General features: G+C 39.5%; 1 protein-coding gene across 1 annotated transcript in view; it reads right to left on the reverse strand.

The window, feature by feature from the left end:
• Nucleotides 1-19120, reverse strand: part of FMN2 (formin 2) — a 315875-nt gene that overhangs the window by 148050 nt on the left and 148705 nt on the right. Inside the window, exon 12 of the mRNA XM_024131954.2 lies at nucleotides 2411-2498. Within this exon, the coding sequence (XP_023987722.1) occupies nucleotides 2411-2498 (88 nt within the window). The remainder of the gene's footprint in view (nucleotides 1-2410; nucleotides 2499-19120) is intronic.

Genomic DNA, 19120 nt, shown 5'->3' on the forward strand with positions numbered 1-19120 from the left:
TGCTTTGTGACCACCTAGAGGGGTGGGATAGGGAGGGTAGGAGGGAGACACAAGAGGGAGGAGATATGGGGATATATGTATATGTATAGCTGATTCACTTTATTCACTTTGTTATAAAGCAGAAACTAACACACCATTGTAAAGCAATTATACTCCAATAAAGATGTTAAAAAAAATTCTCAGGAAACTAGGTATTCAAAGAAACCTTAATTTAATAAACACTCGGAAGACCACAATAAAAAATTAAAAAAAAAAAAAAACAAGCTGCGTGACATCGAGCAAGAGACACAACCACTGAAAGAGCTTAGTTTGCTCTTGTATAAGGTGACCCCGGAGGTCTGGATACATCCTGTGGCCACTTTCACATCCAAACCAATTGGTGTTTACACTTCCGTGGACTTCTCAGTGGAGGCACATCCTGTCAGAAGTCAGTTTTACTATGGAGGCTTCACGTGATTTGCTCACGGACACCGCGATCCCGACAACACACAGCGGACCGGGGCTTCTGGCACCGAAAGGCACACCCTCGCTCCTGCACATCTGCAAGGCAGCCTTACTTTAGAAAACCGTGGGCAGGGTATCCAAGTGACTCCAGGCAATCACCTGACATCCTAACAGGATGAAGCTTATTTACAACTTTGCCGGAGCCTTCAAGTGCTGCCGGCCAGCGAGCTAACCCGGGAGGCTTCAAATGACCTCTCGCTGGCTTCACACACACACACACAAACACACGTTAGGCGACTCCTTTGCTCAGAAGGTTCTCATTACTAACTCAACCCAGGCAATATCCGATTGAAGGAAAGGACCATAGCATTAATTTCAGATTTCATTCCATGGCTTGACTGGGCTACATCCGCCAGCTTTAGAAAAGCAGGTGCTTCTTGTTGCCGGCCTTGGCATCCTGTTCTATGACAACGACGCCCAATGCTTCCACTTGAGAAAGCCTCCTCACCACCAAAGCAGCTTAATAAAAATTTAAATTGTGATTGTGCTATTCACGGATTGACAGGGCAGGACAAGCTTGTGCTATTTATGAATTATTCCACACATTATTTTAAGCCAACCAGATAGAATCCACATTCATAAGGGGGTAAGCTGGAAAGCCAGGTAAATTGTTTCATGATTTTTAAACCATATTTTGTTAACAGGTAAACTGGCATTCCATTGGAAAATTTAATCTGCTTTAAATCTATTCTAAGGCTCTGAACAGCTTAAGGGACATTTTGAATATAAATTTAATTCCTCTATTCACCTTCGGGCAATATCTTTCAGCCGAAATGTGATAGGACAATATAGCATAGGGATGCCTGTCAATAGTAAAGTATTAAAATACTGACATGAAAGCCATTTTAAAAATGGTAAAAATCACCCTATTTCCAAATATAGAAAATATTTTATAAGCCTGGTTAAAGATATAAATTAAAACCACACCATAAAAAAATAACAAAATGTCATGCTATTACTGCTTCCATGGGTCTGGATCACCAACAATAACATAAACGGGTAAGAATAATTTGAAACTATCTTTGATGTTTATTAAAAACATAATTCGGTCCCCGTATGTGGAGAGAAGCCTGGGGGTTACAAGCTAGTCATCCCAAGGAACTGAAAAAAGAGGGACCAGTTGTCCAGCCTGAAGAGTTACACATAATAAAGCTGCTTGAGTGATTCTTTCAGCATCTCACAGCCTCTCGGAACAGCAGGACAAAGAGAATACGTCCCATCACCTACTCAAAGCTTTAAAGGCATCTGAGACAAGTGGTCATGCAGCCTCTTCAACAGTTTTGAGTTTTCATTTAATCACTATACACGGCAATCCAGTCTACGCTTCCACGTCTCTAATCATAAGGACATTTTAAAAACAACAACAATCAAAACAAGCTTTCATGTAACTCGTACACTGGTTTTAGCTGATCTATTAGAAAATCTTAGGTTTACTTCATCTTCTTTATATTAGCTCAGCAAACATCTGAGATTCACTCTCAGCATATTTTCCTCTCCTGTGGACCATCCTCCCCAGGTATCGTCAGGGGCTGAGGCACGGCCCACATCTGGATCTCACAAGTGTTCACCAGTCCCTCTTTGGACATGGCACAGAGAAGTCAAATCAGGTACAGAGCACAGTGGGACTAGTACTTCTCATGAGTTAAAAATTAAATATTTGCTAATGCACACTAAACATGTCACATGAGAATCATGCTCTTAGCAAGATACAGAAATAACACAAAAGCCAAATTACTCGTAACCTTTCCAGAAACAATCATGGTAGAAAGTTTGGTAGCAGTTACAGGAAACATACTCATCTCAATCTACACAGAGAGTCTAAGTATGAAATAATTTTACCACTAAGCAGCACATCCTTTGGCCCAAATTTGAGTATTCAAAAGCTGAATTTTTATTTTTCACTTACCATGTTGTATATCTTTCATATCTAAGTGAAGGCTAGACATCAATATTCCAACTGCTTGTGACCTTTTGTTGCTGAGTAACTTGACAACCTGTTCAAGAAAGAAAGGAAAAGGGAGAAATGTTATTTGAACTCAATGATAGGCTTAATAGCATGTTATTTTTATCCTAAATGAAGAACAAATAACTTAGAACAGTTAAAGTACCAGAACTGATGTGAACAAGCTTTTGGGTTTTGTATCTCCCGTCTTCAAAATCCGCGCCTTTGCCCTGTCGTTCACCAGCAGCCTCAGCATCAGACTCTTTACCTGCCTTTTAAGAGCCTGATCTGCCATCACTGAAATTTCTAACCATCTAGGAAGTTAGTTTGTTCTCTGTAAAATAACAATTACACACCTGATCATTTGCAGCCTGAGATTTTAAAAGTGTTCTTTGTTTTTAAATGCAGAACCTTGAAACACTGGCCAATAAGTAAAGGGGAAAATAAAAGTATGCAGAGAATCTGTTAGATCAGATTAGTTTGACCACAAAATAGAAAATGTGCTTTTATGAAGGTTTTTTAGAAAGCTCACTATTTTACTGGCATTTGCTCTCATTTTGCATTTGGCCCACATTTTGGGAGGAACTTTCCAACTAATTAATAGTGATACAATCATCAAATCCAACGGACTGTGTTAGCTAAATCTCAAATCTTTCCAGAGAGTCCAGAAGAGTCAATTCACACAACCCATGAGAAGTTTCCTAACACAGAGGTAGGCATGTTTAAATTATGTTTTCTAGACAATAACACATCACTGATAAATCCTGCTTATGACACTATTATCTCAGATACTGATCTTACATAGAGCAGCAATTTCTACTTACTCTCAGCATTTTGTTATAAATTTGCTTAGAAAAACACTGGAGGAAAAGAAAAAAGTTAAGGTCAAATTCCAGAAGTGACAGCTGCCCTAAGTTGATCAATTAGGAAACTAATAAAATAATCATGCCCAGCTGTCAAACAAATCACTGTGTAAGATAATATTCTCAACAGGAATAATAGCATTCTTGGTTCCCTATCAAGGAAACGGGTGGAGAAAAAGACAAATCCCTTCCAGGAGAACCAACCGCAAAACCTCACAGTCATTTCTGAAAGCTTCCTGAGGAAAGGGACATTAACACCCCACAAGAAGCAGTGCCTCTTAATAGGAAAGACACAGAAACTGATTCTCAGTTTGCTCTTTAAACATTTTATTTAATTCAGCTTAGAACCTGAATTTGAATCCATTCATACCTAAACTATTTTTATCAATAACAATTTCCTCTTCCGAGGTGAAAAAATAGAAACTTAATTTCAGAAAAGCAGAAGGCATGTATTCTGTTCTAAAAACGTTTCTAACTTCAAATAAATAGAATCTGGGTCTCATCTGTGCTACGCTGAAAAAACTGCTTTTCCTAAGGTTTCCTATCTCCCCCCGCCCGCCAACCCCGCCGGTTCCTAATTACAATGGGCACGTCTGCATCCGTATGTCATCTGACCTTCCTGCTGTGCTGACATGTTTATTACACCCTTATAAAAACTCTGGTGAAAATTAATTTCTAACCCTCAATTAAAACTAGCGTCTGGAAGGCCTGCACAGGGAGTTCTCACGCCTACCACTGGGAGTCAATCACCCAAACGGGAAGAGAGGGTCCTCACACCTCCAACGGGAAGGGGTCTCTACTTCCCGGCAGGAGGAAGGGAGATGTTCTTCCCGCCCAGCAACAAGCTCAGCCAATGAGAAACCTGAACTCCCACTTTCCTCCAATGAACTTTTATAGAGGACAGCCCCGCCCACTGCCCCTTTTCTCTATAAAAGCTCCTGCCCTTTGTTCTCCGCATTTCCCCGTGGTCAAAATGTTGAATTTATTTCCTCAATTACGATTCCCCTGGTTATTCCCAAATAAACTCATGCAGCTGAGATAACTGGCTATTTTATTTTTAAAGTTGACACTCTCTACTCCAGGATTCCTGCCAGTCTGGCTCAGGCTTTTTTAAGGTGAACTATTCTGATTTCACATTAAATATTGGCATATCCCAGAGTTCTGCTCTCAGCTCCATATTCTCTTCAATGTATGACCTATATTTTCTCCTTCATCAACATGTATGCCTGCACTTATATAACTGTGTTCTTTTAACAGCATCTTAACCTCAGGAGTATCCTATTTTCCTAACAAATATCTCCACTTCAATTACCCACATAAACCTCCATCTGACATGTCTAATACCAAACTTGTCATCAAGCCCACCCCAAAAACCTACTCACCTTCTCCTCCTTTATTCCATACGTTGAGATCATGCACCACCATTTTCAGTCCATCATCAAAGTTAGAAATCCAGAAATCATTCTAGATCCACCCCCCACTCCTTCACCTGCATGTTCTGGTCTGACAAGTCCTGTCAGTTTTAAGTCTGCTATATCCTTGAAATCCACCCCTTCCTCCAAACTCTACTGTCAGCATTTAGTTCTGTGTTATAACTTGCGGAGATCAATGCAAAGGATCCTAACCAGACTTCCCAGTTCTAGTCCAGTGGTTCCCAAGGTGTATTTCCTGCAACAGGGGGCACCATAATCACCTGGGAACTTATTAAAGATGCAAAATCTCTGTTCAGAAAGCTGTTAGTCAGAAGATCTAGGCAAAGAAAGACTCAATCAGCATTTTAAAAAGCCTTCCAGGTGATTATAGAATAAACAACGATTCTCATGTCTTCCTATCCATTCTCCAGTATTATCTCTAAAAGTGCCACTATTTGCATATTATTCCCTTGCCTTTTAAACCTGAGAGGCTCAAAAATAAGTGTAGGTCACATAGCCTCTTCACAGACTGTTTCACAGTTCATACCTGAAACTTGCTTTTCCTCTTATAATTGAAATGAACTTGACTATAAACTGTATGTTACATTTAAATGCCAAAGATTATAGATAGGAATAATAATTATCGATCACCTTCCAAAAAGCATACATACAGGAGAGAACACATGTCTAAAAGGATCAATTCCACAGTTCCCCGGAGTTATTCAACCTAATATAAAGAAACCACCATCATCACTTCTCTCTCTCTCTCTCTCTCTCTCTCTCTCTCTCTCTCTCTCTCTCTCTCTCTCTCTCCCCTCTCTCTTTAATACACTGAATAACAAGAACTTGAAGCTATCAAACTACAACATTTTAAGAATCCAGTGACTATATATATGATGGAGATGAAGGACTTGACTCTTACAAAATGATCTTAAAACGCTTAGATGAAAAGCAGAAAATACAGATTTAGCAAATTTGAATATTCCAGAAGGCAATCTACAGATTCAGTGCAATCCGTGTCAAAATGCTACAGGCATTTTTCACAGAAATAGAACAAATAAGCCTAAATCTGCATGAAAACACAAAAGATTCCAAATAGCCAAAACCATCTTTAGAAAGAATGAAGCTGGAGGTATCACACGCCTTGATTTCAAGCTACACAGCAAAGCTACCATAATCAAAACAGTATTGTACTGGAATAAAAAAACAGACACATAGATCCATGGAACAGAATAGAGAGCCCAAAAATAAACCCGAGCTTATATGGTCAAATTCATCTACAACAAAGGAGGCAAAAATATACAATGGAGAAAAGACAGTCTCTTCAACAAATGATGTTGGGAAAACTGAACAGCTACATGTAAAAGAATCAAAGTAGACTACTTTCTCACACCATATTCAAAAATAAACTCAAATGGATAAAGACATAAATATAAGATTGGAAACCATAAAACTATAAGAAAACACAGGCAATATGCTCTTTGACATCAGTCTTAGCAATATCTTTTTGAATCTGTCACCTCAGGTAAGAAAAGCAAAAGCAAAACTAAACAAATGGGACTACGTCAAACTAAAAACCTTTTTCACAGTGAAGGAAACTAAGAACAACAACAACAAAAGGCTGCCTAATTGAATGGATGAAGATATATCCAAACAATGTATCTGATAAGGAGTTAATATCCAAAATATACAAAGAACTCATACAACTCAACAATGAAAAACAAAAAACAAGGGACTTCCCTGGTGGCGCAGTGGTTAAGAATCCACCTGCCAATGCAGGGGACATAGGTTCAAGCCCTGGTCTGGGAAGATCCCACATGCCGTGGAGCACTAAGCCCATGCACCACAACAACTGAGCCTGAGCTTTAGAGCCCACAAACCACAACTACTGAGCCCGTGAGGCACAACTACTGAAGCTTGCATGCCTATAGCCCATGCTCCACAACAAGAGAAGCCACGGCAATGAGAAGCCCGCACACCACAATGAAGAGTAGAGAGCTGCCTCAACTAGAGAAAGCCCATGCGCAGCAACGAAAACCCAACACAGCCAAAAATACATAAATAAATAAATTTATTTCAAAACAAAACAAAACAAACAAAAAAACACCAACCAAACAACTTGATTAAAACATGAGCAAAGGACCAGAATAGACATTTTTCCAAAGAAGACATACAGATGGCCCCCAGACACATGAAAAACGCTCAACATCACTAATCATTAGGGAAATGCAAATCAAAACCACAATAAGATAACATCTCACACCTGTCAGAATGGCTATAAAGTCTGCTACTGTTATTTACTGTCAATTTCTCCCTTTTTGTCTGTTAATATTTTCTTCATGTATTTACATGGACCTACATTGGGTGCATATACACTTACAATTGTTGTATCTTCTTGGATTGATCCCTTGATCACTACTTAATGTCATTCTTTATCTGTTGTTACAGTCTTCATTTTAGTCTATATTGTCTGATATAAGTATTAGTACCCCAGCTTTCTTTTCATTTCCATTTGTACAGAATACTTGTTATTCTCCTCACTTTCAGTCTGTGTGTGTCTTTAGATCTGAAGTGAGTCTCTTGTAGGTGACATATATATGGGTCCAGTTTGTAGACTCAGGCAATCTGTGTATGTCTTTTGATTGGAGCATTTAATCCATGTACATTTAAAGTAATTATTGATAGATATGTACTTATTGCCATTTTGTTAATTGTTTTTTAATTAATTTTCATTGGACTATAGTTGCTTTACAATGTTGTATTAGTTTCTGCTATACAGCAAAGTGAATCAGCTATACGTATACATATACCCCACCCCCTCTTTTTTGGATTTCCTTCCCATTTACATCACCACAGAGTATTGAGTAGAGTTCCCTGTGCTATACAGTAGGTTCTCATTAGTTATCTATTTCATATATAGTAGTGTATATGTCAATCCCAATCTCCCTTATTAATTGTTTTTATAGTTCTTTTTCGTTCCTTTCTTTTTCTGTTCACGTCCCCTGTGATGTGATGACTATCTTATGTTTGGATACCTTTCTCATTTTTTGTGTGTTATTTATTATAGATTTTTCGATTGTGGTAACCATGAGGTTTATATACAACAATAACAATTTCTCTCTCTCTGTATATATTATATATATAAAATATACACATATATATGTGTATATGTGTGTGTGTTTATTTTTAAATTTATTTTTATTTAAGTATAGCTGCTATTCAATATTATGTAAGTTACAGGTGTACAATACAGTGATTCCCAATTTTTAAAGGTTATGCTCCATTTGTAGTCACTATAAAATATTGGCTATATTCCCCATGTTGTATAATATATCCTTGTAGCTTATTTTATACCTATAGTTTGTACCTCTTACTCCCCTACCCCTTTATTGACCCTCTCCCCTTCCCTCTGCCCACTGGTAATCATTAGTATGTTCTCTATATCTGTGAGTCTGCTTCTTTTTTATTATATTCACTAGTTTCTTGTGTTTCTTAGATTCCACATATAAGTGACATCATACAATATTTGTCTTTCTCTGTCTGATTTATTTCACCTAGCATAATGCCCTCCAAGTCCATTCATGTTGTTGCAAATGGCATTATTTCATTCTTTTTATGGCTGAGTAGTATTCCATTTTATATATATATATATATAGAGAGAGAGAGAGAGAGAGAAAGAGAGAGAGAGAGAGATACATCTAGAAATGTGACACATATATATATGTCACATCTTCTTTATCCATTAATCTGTTGATGGGCACTTAGGGTGCTTCCATATCCTAGCTATTGTAAACAATGCTGCTATGAATACTGCAGAGCATGTATCTTTTCAAATTAGCATATTTGGGTTTCGTTGGATATATAGCCAGGAGTGGAACTGCTCGGTCATATGGTAGTTCTACTTTTAGTTTTTTTGAGAAGCCTCCATATTGTTTTCCACAGTGGCTGAACCAATTTACATTCCCACCAACAGTGTACATGGGTTCTCTTTTCTCCACATCCTCGCCAACATTTGTAATTTGTGTTCCTTTTGATGATAACCATTCTGACAGGTGTGAGGTGATATCTCACTGTGGTTTTGATTTGCATTTCTCTGATAATTAACCATGTTGAGCATTTTTAATCCACCTGTTGGCCTTATTTGGAAAAATATCTATTCAGGTCTTCTGCCCATTCTTTAATCAGGTTGTTTGTTTTTTTAATGTTGAGCTGTATGAGCTGTTTATATACATTGGCTATTAATCCCTTATGGGTCATATCATTTGCAAATATTTTCTCCCATTCAGTAAGTTCTCTTTTCATTTGGTTGATGGTTTCTTTTGCTGTGCAAAAGGTTTTAAGTTTAATTAGGTCCCACCTGTTTATGTTTGCTTATATTTCCTTTGCTTTGGGAGACAGATCCAAAAACAATATTGCTAAGGCCAATGTGAAAGAGTGTTCTGCCTATGTTTTCCTCTAGTTCTAGAATATCCAATCTTACATTTAGGTCTTTATCCATTTTGAGCTTATTTTTGTCTATGGTGTTAGAGAATGTTCTAATTTCATTCTTTTCCATGTAGTTGTCCAGTTTTCCAGCACCACATTTTTTTTTTTTTTTTTTTTTTTTGGGACGCGGGCCTCTCACTGTTGTGGCCTCTCCCGTTGCAGAGCACAGGCTCCGGATGCGCAGGCTCAGCGGCCATGGCTCGCAGGCCCAGCCGCTCCGCGGCATGTGGGGTCTTCCTGGACCAGGGCACGAACCCATGTCCCCTGAATCGGCAGGCGGACTCTCAATCACTGCACCACCAGGGAAGCCCCAGCACCACTTATTGAAGAGAATGTCTTACTGCCATTGGGTATCCTTAACTCCTTTGTGGTAGATTAATTGACTGTAAGTGCGTGGGTTTCTTACTGGGCTTTCTATCCTGTTCAATTTATCCAAGTGTCTGTTTCTGTGCCAATACCATACTGTTTTGATTACTGTAGCTTTTTAGTTATAAGTGATTATTTTAAATTTCTGATCTCTTAATTCAAATATCTTTTAGCAATCCTGCATTTCTACTTCCCCCACCAAGTTTATTTTTTTTGACATCATATTTTACATGTTTCTGTAACTACTTATTGTGGATGCAGATGATTTTACTATTTCTGTCTTTTAACCTTTCTACTAGTTTTGATCTATTACCTTTAATGTATATTTGCCTTTATCAATGAGATTTTTCCTTTTGCAATTTTCATATTTCTAGTTGTGGCTTTTCTAGAAAAGTCCCTTTAACATTTCTTGTAAAGCTGGTTTGGTGGTGCTGAACTGTTTTAGCTTTCATTTGTCTGCAAAACTCTTTATATCTCCTTTGAATCTGAATGATAGCCTTCCCTGGTACAGTATTCTTGGTTGTAGGTTTTTTTTCCTCACACTGCTTTAAATATATCATGCCACTTCCTCTGGCCTGCAGTTTCGGCTAAAAAGTCAGGTGATATCCTCATGGGAGTCCCCTAGTATGAACTAGTTGCTTCTCCCTTGCTGCTTTTAATATTCTCTCTTTATTTTAATTTTTGCCATTTTAATTACAATGTGTAGACATCTTTGGGTTGATCTTATTTGGGACTGTCTGTGTTTCCTGGACCTGGATGTCACCTTTCTTTCCCAGGTTAGGGAACTTTTCAGCCAATAGGTTTTCAAATAACTTATCTGTCCCTTTATTCCTCTCTACTCCTCCTGGGGCCCCTATAATGTGAGAATCAGGATGCTTGATGTTGCTCCAGAAGTCTCTTAAACTCTCATTTTAAAAGATTTTTTTTTCTTTTTTCTATTCTGTTTGAGCAATTTCCACTATTTGGTATCCCAGTTTGCTGATTCATTCCTCTATATCATCTAAGCTACTATGGATTCCTTCCAGTGTGTTGTTTTTTGTTTTGTTTTTTTTTTGTGGTATGCGGGCCTCACACTGTTGTGGCCTCTCCCGTTGCGGAGCACAGGCTCCGGACGCGCAGGCCCAGCGGCCATGGCTCACGGGCCCAGCCGCTCCGCGGCATGTGGGATCCTCCCAAACCGGGGCGTGAACCCGGTTCCCCTGCATCGGCAGGCGGACGCGCAACCACTGCGCCACCAGGGAAGCCCCCAGTGTGTTTTTAATTGCAGTTATTTTATTCTTCAGCTCTTTGGTTAGTTATACTTTCTAACTCTTTCTTAGAAAATTCTAACATCTTACAGTGTTCATCCATTCTTCTCCTGAGTCCTTTGATCATCTTTACCTTCATTATCTTTAAGGGAGGTTGCTTATCTCCACCCGACTTAGTCCTTCTTCTGGGGTTACATCTTGTTCCTTCATTTGAAACATGTTCCTCTGTCACCTCATTTTTCCTAATTCTCTTTTCATTTCTATGTATTTGGTGGTTGGTTACATTTCCTGATGTTGGAGAAGTGGCCTTAAGCAGGAAACATACTCCCCTAAATGCTCCAGGGGTGCCCCCTCTGTGGGTCATGTGGGTGCTTTTGTTGTGGGGGACTGACTGCTGAGGGGGAACTGGTAGGTGAAGTTGCACTCTGGCCCATTTGGTTGCCAGGTCCTGCCTAGTGTGGAGGCTGCACCTGCTGTTGAGCAGGGCTGGGCCCAGACATGGCTTGCTTCAGGGCCCAGGGAGTCCCGGTCCTGGTGCTGGCCCAGTGGTGGGCAGGGGAGGTACTGGGGTGGATGGTTGTGGGCTAGAGGTTTCCTGGAGCTAGTGTTAGCCTACTTTTGAGTGAGCTTGGGGCCTGGTGTGGAGGGTGGGGTGGAGGGAGCTTCCAAGGCCTGGTTCTGGCTCACTGATGTGCAGGGGCAGTTCCTGATGCAGTTGGCTGCAGTGTCCAGGGTTTCTTGGAGCTGGTGTCAGCCCACTGATGGGTGGGACCAAGGCCCAGAGCATCTTGGGGCTGGTGCAGACCCTCTAGTGGGCAGAGCCAAGAACCAGGCTCTCTGGCTGTGGGGCCCGGTGATTCTGGAGCTGGTGTCAGCCATCTGCTGTGAAGGACCAGGGCCCAGGGGGTCCCAGGGCTAGTGCTGGCCCACTGGTGGGTAGAGCTGTGTCCCAGGATCTCTCTCTGCAGGATTCTGGGGGTTCCGTAGCTGCTGTCAGCCAGCTGGTGGGTGGAGCTGGGTCTTGGGGTCTTGAATTCCAGACCCAGGGATCTGGTGTTGGTCCACTGATGGGCATGTCTGGGTCCTGACAGCTAGCTGGAGGGCCCTGGGTGTCCCAGCGCTAATGCTGGTCCACTGGTGGGTGGGGCTGATTCACGCCCCCTCTGTTGGTCAAGGCCAGGTCCTGGGCAAAAGGGGATGAGGGAGCTGAGGGCAGGTGGCCTGCTGGTGGATGGGTCTGTGTCTCTGCCCAGTTGGCTGCTTAGCCAGGGCATACCAGGACTGGTGCTGACCACTGGTTGGAGGGACCAGGTCCTGGCACTAATAGACTAGAGGGAGGACTCCAAAATGGCACCTACCAGCTCCAGTGTTCACGTGGAGAAAGAGCTCCCAAAAGGCTGTGCCACTGTCCTTGTCCCCAGGGTGAGCCCCAGCTGCCTCAGCCTGTCTGGAGACTCTCCACCATCAGCAAGAGGGTCTGTCCCAGGCTTCTTTCAACCTCCTGACTCTTCCCTTTAAGGACAAAGTGTCTTTTCCCACAGCCCTATGGGACTCCCTTAAAGCAAGGCTTGCTGGCCTTCAAAGCCAAACATTCTCAGGGCTCATCTTCCCAGTGCAGGACCCCCGGGCTGGGAGCCTGAAATGGGGTTCAGAGCCCTCACTCCTTGGGGAGAACCTCCGCAACTGTGATTATCCTCCTGTTTGTGGTTCACCTGCCCACGGGCATGGGTCTTGACTAAACCTCATATCCGCCCCTCCTACCCCTGTTGCTGTGGCTCCTTCTTTATGCCTTTAGTTGTAGACAATCTCTTCTGCTGGTCCTCAGGTTGTTCTCATAGACAGTTGATCTGTAAATAGTTGTAATTTTGAGGTCCTCATGGGAGGAGGTGAGGTCAGGTCTTCTTACTGCATCTTCTCAGCCATTCCAAGTCGATTTTAAGTTTTTTTCTTTTCCTTTAATGTTTTCTCTAAGAGATGATGGATGTTTGCTAAACTTATTGTGGTAATCATTTCTTGATGTATATGAGTCAAATTATTATGCTGTGCACTTTAAACTTATAAAGTACTGTATGTCAATTACAGCTCAATAAAACTGGAAGAAAAAATTTATTTGAAATCCACAAAATTTGGACATATAACCAGAAAAAAGGGATTACTTTAAATCTCTCCAAATTCATATCAGATTCAGTTAATATTCTTAATGAAGTTTTTATCTTAGACATCCCTTTGAAGAAGGACTGTAGAAATTATGAACATGGAATCTGTAAAATAAAGCATTATTTCTCAAACTTCAACATGCACATAAATTACGTGGGATCTTTTAAAAAGGCAGACTCTGCTCTTCAGCAAGTGGAGTTGGGAAAGCTGGACAGCCACATGTAAATCAATGAAGTTAGAACACTCCCTCACATCATACACAAAAATAAACTCAAAATGGCTTAAATACCTAAATATAAGACATGATACCTTAAAACTCCTAGAAGACAGCTTAGGCAAAACATTCTCTCACATAAATCAACAACTGTTTTCTAAGATCAGTCTTCCAAGGCAATAGAAATGAAAGTAAAAATAAATAAATGGGAACTAATCAAACTTACAAGCTTTTGCACAGAAAAGGAAACCATAAACAAAATGAAAAAACAACCTACACACTGAGAGAAAATATTTGCAAATGATGTGACCGACAAGGGTTTAATTTCTAAAATATACAAACAGCTCATACAACTCAATAACATAAATAAATAAATAACCCAATCGAAAAGTGGGCAGAAGACCTAAACAGACATTTCTCCAAAGACATACAGATGGTCAACAGGCACATGAAAAGATGCTCAACATTGCTAATTATTAGAGAAATGCAAATAAAAACTATGAGGTACCACCTCACATCAGTCAGAATGGCCATCATTAAAAAGTCTGCAAATAACAAATGCTGGAAAGGATGTGGAGAAAAGGGAACCCTGCTATCCTGTTGATAGGAATGTAAGTTGTGCAGCCACTATGGAAAACAGTATGGATGTTCCTTAAAAAACTAAAAACAGAGTTTCCATATGACCCTGCAATCCCACTCCTGGGCATACACCCAGAGAAAACCATAATTCAAAAAGATACACGCACTCCAAGGTCATTGTAGCACTATTTACAACAGCCAAGATATGGAAACAACCTAAATGTCCACCGACAGATGAATGGATAAAGAAGATGTGGTACATATATACAATGGAATATTACTTAGCCATAAAAAGGAATGAAATAATGCCATTTGCAGCAATATACGTAAACCTAGAGATTATCATACTAAGTGAAATTATGTCAGACAGAGAAAGACAAATATCATATGATACTGCTCGTATGTGGAATCTACAAAAATGATACAAATGAACTTATTTACACACCAGAAACAGACTCACAGACTTAGAGAACGAATTTATTGTTACCAGTGGAGAAGGGTTGGGGGAGGGATAGACTGGGAGGCTGGGATTAGCAGATGCAAACTATTGTATATAGGATGGATAAACAACAAGATTCTACTGTATAGCACAGGGAACTATACTCAATATCCTGCCATAAACCATAATGGAAAAGAATATCAAAAAGAATGTATATATATGTATAACTGAATGACTTTGCTGTACAGCAGAAATTAACACAACATTGTAAATCGACTATACTTCAATAAAATAAATTTTAAAAAATAAAAAAGTCAGACTGGTTCCTAGGTCTGGTTGGGGCTGAGGTTCTCCCAAGTTCCCAGGTGATGCCAGTGCTTCTGGCCCATGGATCACAAGGGCCTAAGGCTCTCCTGTTTGCTTTTTATGCTTTCTGGAAAAGCTTCTTCAACATCCTAAAATCTTAGTTTATTTATCCAAAAAAATACCAACAGCATCAACTTCAAAAAGCTGTAGCAGATATTCAACATGATAATGCATGTGAAACTTAGCAATGTCGTAGCAAATAGTGATAACTACAGAAGTTGAATATTTAAGAAGGCATTTTTTTTAATGATTTTAGGTTCTTTTTTTTTAACATCTTTATTGGAGTGTAACTGTTTTACAATAGTGTGTTAGTTTCTCCTCCACAACAAAGTGAATCAGTTACACATATACGTATGTTCCCATATCTCTTCCCTCTTGCGTCACCCTCCCTCCCACCCCTCTAGGTGGTCACAAAGCACCGAGCTGATCTCCCTGTGAAGAAGGCATTTTAAATGTTTTGTCATAAATAAAATATTTGGCTTTTTTTTTACTGAATTTAATTCCACAAGATAATTAATATTGTCTTTCTTTCCTCCCATGTAATTTCCTAAAAAAAAAAAAAAAAAATCAGACCCCAATTAGCTTTGAGTAGTTTTCCAATAACTGTAAATGATTTCTCCATTTAAATTTGCCTCCCTGGAATTCTACATGATGAATGATACATCTGTCTAGACCAGGAACAATCTTAGGCTTTGGGACAGAGTAAAACCAAAGTGTTCATCATATATGTGACCACAGACAAGACTTTCAGGACCCTAATACAGTTAATATAATTAGGCTGCATAACTGGAAATGTGCTTAAAATTAACACTAACTAATTTTTGGTCTGAACAATTACTGCATCAAGGAGATATCTTTGGTCTAGTTCCACTGTCTATACATTTCTTTATTTCTTCATGTAATTTATAACTGAGCCAGTACTGGGAACTCAAGGTAGAAGTATGGTGATAGAAGCAGCTAGGACAATGGGAATCTATTCATAAATATTTTTGTAGATCTTTCAATATTAATTTATTTTCTCTGTTATCCTGAACACTTTTTACCTGGCTGAATGTGCATGGAAACTTTTTTTAAATTTTATTTATTTATTTTGGCTGTGCTGGATCTTTGTTGCAGCACACAGGCTCTTTGTTGCAGCGGGCAGGCTTCTCTAGTTGTGGTGCACAGTTAGTTGCAGTATGTGAGATCTTAGTTCCCCAACCAGGGATTGAACCCAGGCCCCCTGCATTGGGAGCATGAAGTCTTAACCACTGGACCACCAGGGAACTCCCTGCATAGAAATTTTTTTAATCTTATTCATTTTTTAAAAATTTTATTGAGTATAGTTGATTTACAATGTTGTGTTAGTTTCAGGGGTTTAGCAAAGTTGTTCAGTTATACATATACACATATCTATTCTTTTTCAGATTTTCTTCCCATATAGGTTATTACAGAACATTGACTAGAGTTCCCTGTGCTATACAGTAGGTACTTTTTGGTGATCTATTTTATATATAGTAGTGTGTATATGTTATTCCCAACCTCCTAATGTATCCCTCCTCCTACCTTTCCCCTTTGGTAACCATAAATTTGTTTTCGATATCTGTGAGTCTGTTTCTGTTTTGTAAATAAGTTCATTTGTATCATTTTTTTTAAATTAGATTCCACAGAAAAAAGCACCCTTCTGGCTGTGTGGGTCCTGGAGGCATAGGAGGGAGGCCAGAGGAGAAGAGGAGAGGCAGGTGGGAGAGGGCATCCAGGACCCAAGGAGCAGAGGGTGACTGCCCTGCCCACTGTGGCATGGGAAGCCTGCTGGGCTCCTAGGTGGGGTCCCCCACCCTCTGAGACCAGAGGCATGCCTGGGCCCCTTCAGTTCCTTTGAGCCTAAGCCCCACTCACCACTGGCCCCCAAGGGCTTTTTCCAACCCTGTGAGTCCTAAGCATAGGCCCCACCCACCATCCAAACCCCGCCCCTGCTTAGGCTCACCCTCCACAGCTAAGGCCTTTTCCACCCTTTTTTTTGCCTTCTTTCTTCTCCTCTTTTTTTACTATTTTGGTTCTGTTTTACCTTCCGGTTGTTGTTTCATCTATAGTTTTATTTTTATATTCTTTCTAACGTATCTGTTAGTTTCCTACTCTAATTTTATTTTTTACTCTTCATTACTGTTCTCTTTATTTTTGGTTACCCTGCACGGCTTGTGGAGTCTTGGTTCACGAGCAGGGGGTTGGGCTGAAGCTGCTGCAGTGGGAGCTCCAAGTCAGAGCCACTGGACTAACAGAGAACCTCAGACGCCAGGGAATAGTCATTGGAGTGAGATGTCACAGAGGTCCTCATCTCGGCACCAAGACCCAGCTCTACCCAACAGCCTAGAAACTCCAGTGTTGGAAGCCTCAGGCCAAACAACCAGTAAAACCAAAACATAATCCCACTCATTAAAAAAAACAAAATTGAGATGGCAAAAAAATATGTCACAGATGAAGGAGCAAGGTAAAAACCTACAAGACCAAACAAATGAAGAGGAAATAGGCAATCTACCTGAAAAAGAATTCACAGTAATGATAGTAAAGATGATCCAGAATCTCAGAAATAGAATGGAGGCACGGATTGAGAAAATACAAGAAATATTTAACAGAGATCTAGAAGAACTAAAGAACAAACAAACAGAGATGAACAAAACAATAACTGAAATGAAAAATATACTAGAAGGATTCAAAAACAGAATAACTGAGGCAGAAGAATGAATAAGTGAGCTGGAAAACAGAATGGTGGAAATAACTGCAGAGGAGCAGAATAAAGAAAAAAGAATGAAAAGAATTGAAGACGATCTCAGAGACCTCTGCGACAACACTAAACACACCAAGATTCGAATTATAGGGATCCCAGAGGAAGAAGAGAAAAAGAAAAGGTCTGAGAAAATATTTGAAGAGATTATAGTGGAAAACTTCCCTAACATGGGAAAGGAAATAGTAGTCACCCAAGTCCACAAAACACAGAGAAACCCATACAGGATAAACCCTAGGAGAAACACACCAAGACACATATTAAGCAAAGTAACAAAAATTAAATTCAAAGAAAAAATATTAAAAGCAGCAAGGGAAAAGCAAAAAATAACGTACAAAGGAATCCTCATAAGGATACCCGCTGATTTTTAAGCAGAAACTCGAATACAGTCCAGCAGGGAGTGGCAGGATATACTTAAAGTGATGAAAGAGAAAAATCTACAACAAGATTACTCTACCCAGAAAGGATCTCATTCAGATTCAACAGAGAAATCAAAAGCTTTTCAGACAAGCAAAAGCTAAGAGAATTCAGCACCACCAAACCAGCTTTACAACAAATGCTAAAGAAACTTCTCTAGGTGGGAAACAAAAGATAAGAAAAAGACCCACAAAAACAAATGCAAAACAATTAAGAAAACGGTAATAGGAACATACATATCAATAACAACCTTGAATGTAAATGGATTAAATGCCCCAACCAAAAGACACAGACTGGCTGAATGGATACAAAATACAAGACCCATATATACGCTGTCTACAAGAGACCCACTTCGGACCTAGGAACACATACAGACTGAAAGTGAAGGGATGGAAAAAGATATTCCATGCAAATGGAAATCAAAAGAAAGCTGGAGTAGCAATACTCATATCATATAAAATAGACTTAAAATAAAGACTGCTACAAGAGACAAGGAAGGACACGACATAATGATCAATGGATCAATCCAAGAAGATATAACAATTATAAATGTTTATGCACCCAATATAGGAGCACCTCAATACATAAGGCAAATGCTAACAACCATGAAAGGGGAAATCAACAGCAACACAATAATATTAGGGGACCTTAACACCCCACTTACACCAATGGAGACGTCATCCAAACAGAAAATAAATAAGAAAACACAAGCCTTAAATGACACAATTGATCAGATAGATTTAATTGATATTTATAGAACATTCCACCCGAAAGTGGCAGAATACACTTTCTTCTCAAGTGCACATGGAACATTCTCCAGGATAGATTACATCTTGGGTCACAAATCAAGCCTTGGAAAATTTAAGAAAATTGGAATCATATCAAGTGTCTTTTCTGACCACAACACTATGATATGAGAAATCAATTACAGGAAAAAAATCTGTAAAAAACACAAATACATGGACGCTAAACAGGGCACTACTAAATAACCAAAAGATCACTGAAGAAATCAAAGAAGAAATTTAAAAATACATAGAAACAAATGACAAAGAAAACACAATGATCCAAAACCTATGGGACGAAGCAAAAGCAGTTCTAAGAGGGAAGTTTATAGCAATTCAATCTCACTTCAAGAAATAAGAAAAATCTCAAATAAACAATCTAAGTCTACATGCACCTAAAGCAACTAGAGAAAGAAGAACAAGTAAAACCCGGTCAGTAGACGGAAAGAAATCATAAATATCAGAGCAGAAATAAATGAAATAGAAATGAAGCAAACAATAACAAAGATCAATAAAACTAAAAGCTGGTTCTTTGAGAAGATAAGCAAAATTGATAAACCCTTAGCCAGACTCATCAAGAAAAAAA

The sequence above is a fragment of the Physeter macrocephalus genome, chromosome 20 (genome assembly GCF_002837175.3).
Source record: "Physeter macrocephalus isolate SW-GA chromosome 20, ASM283717v5, whole genome shotgun sequence".
In the NCBI taxonomy this organism is placed as follows: Eukaryota; Metazoa; Chordata; class Mammalia; order Artiodactyla; family Physeteridae; genus Physeter; species Physeter macrocephalus.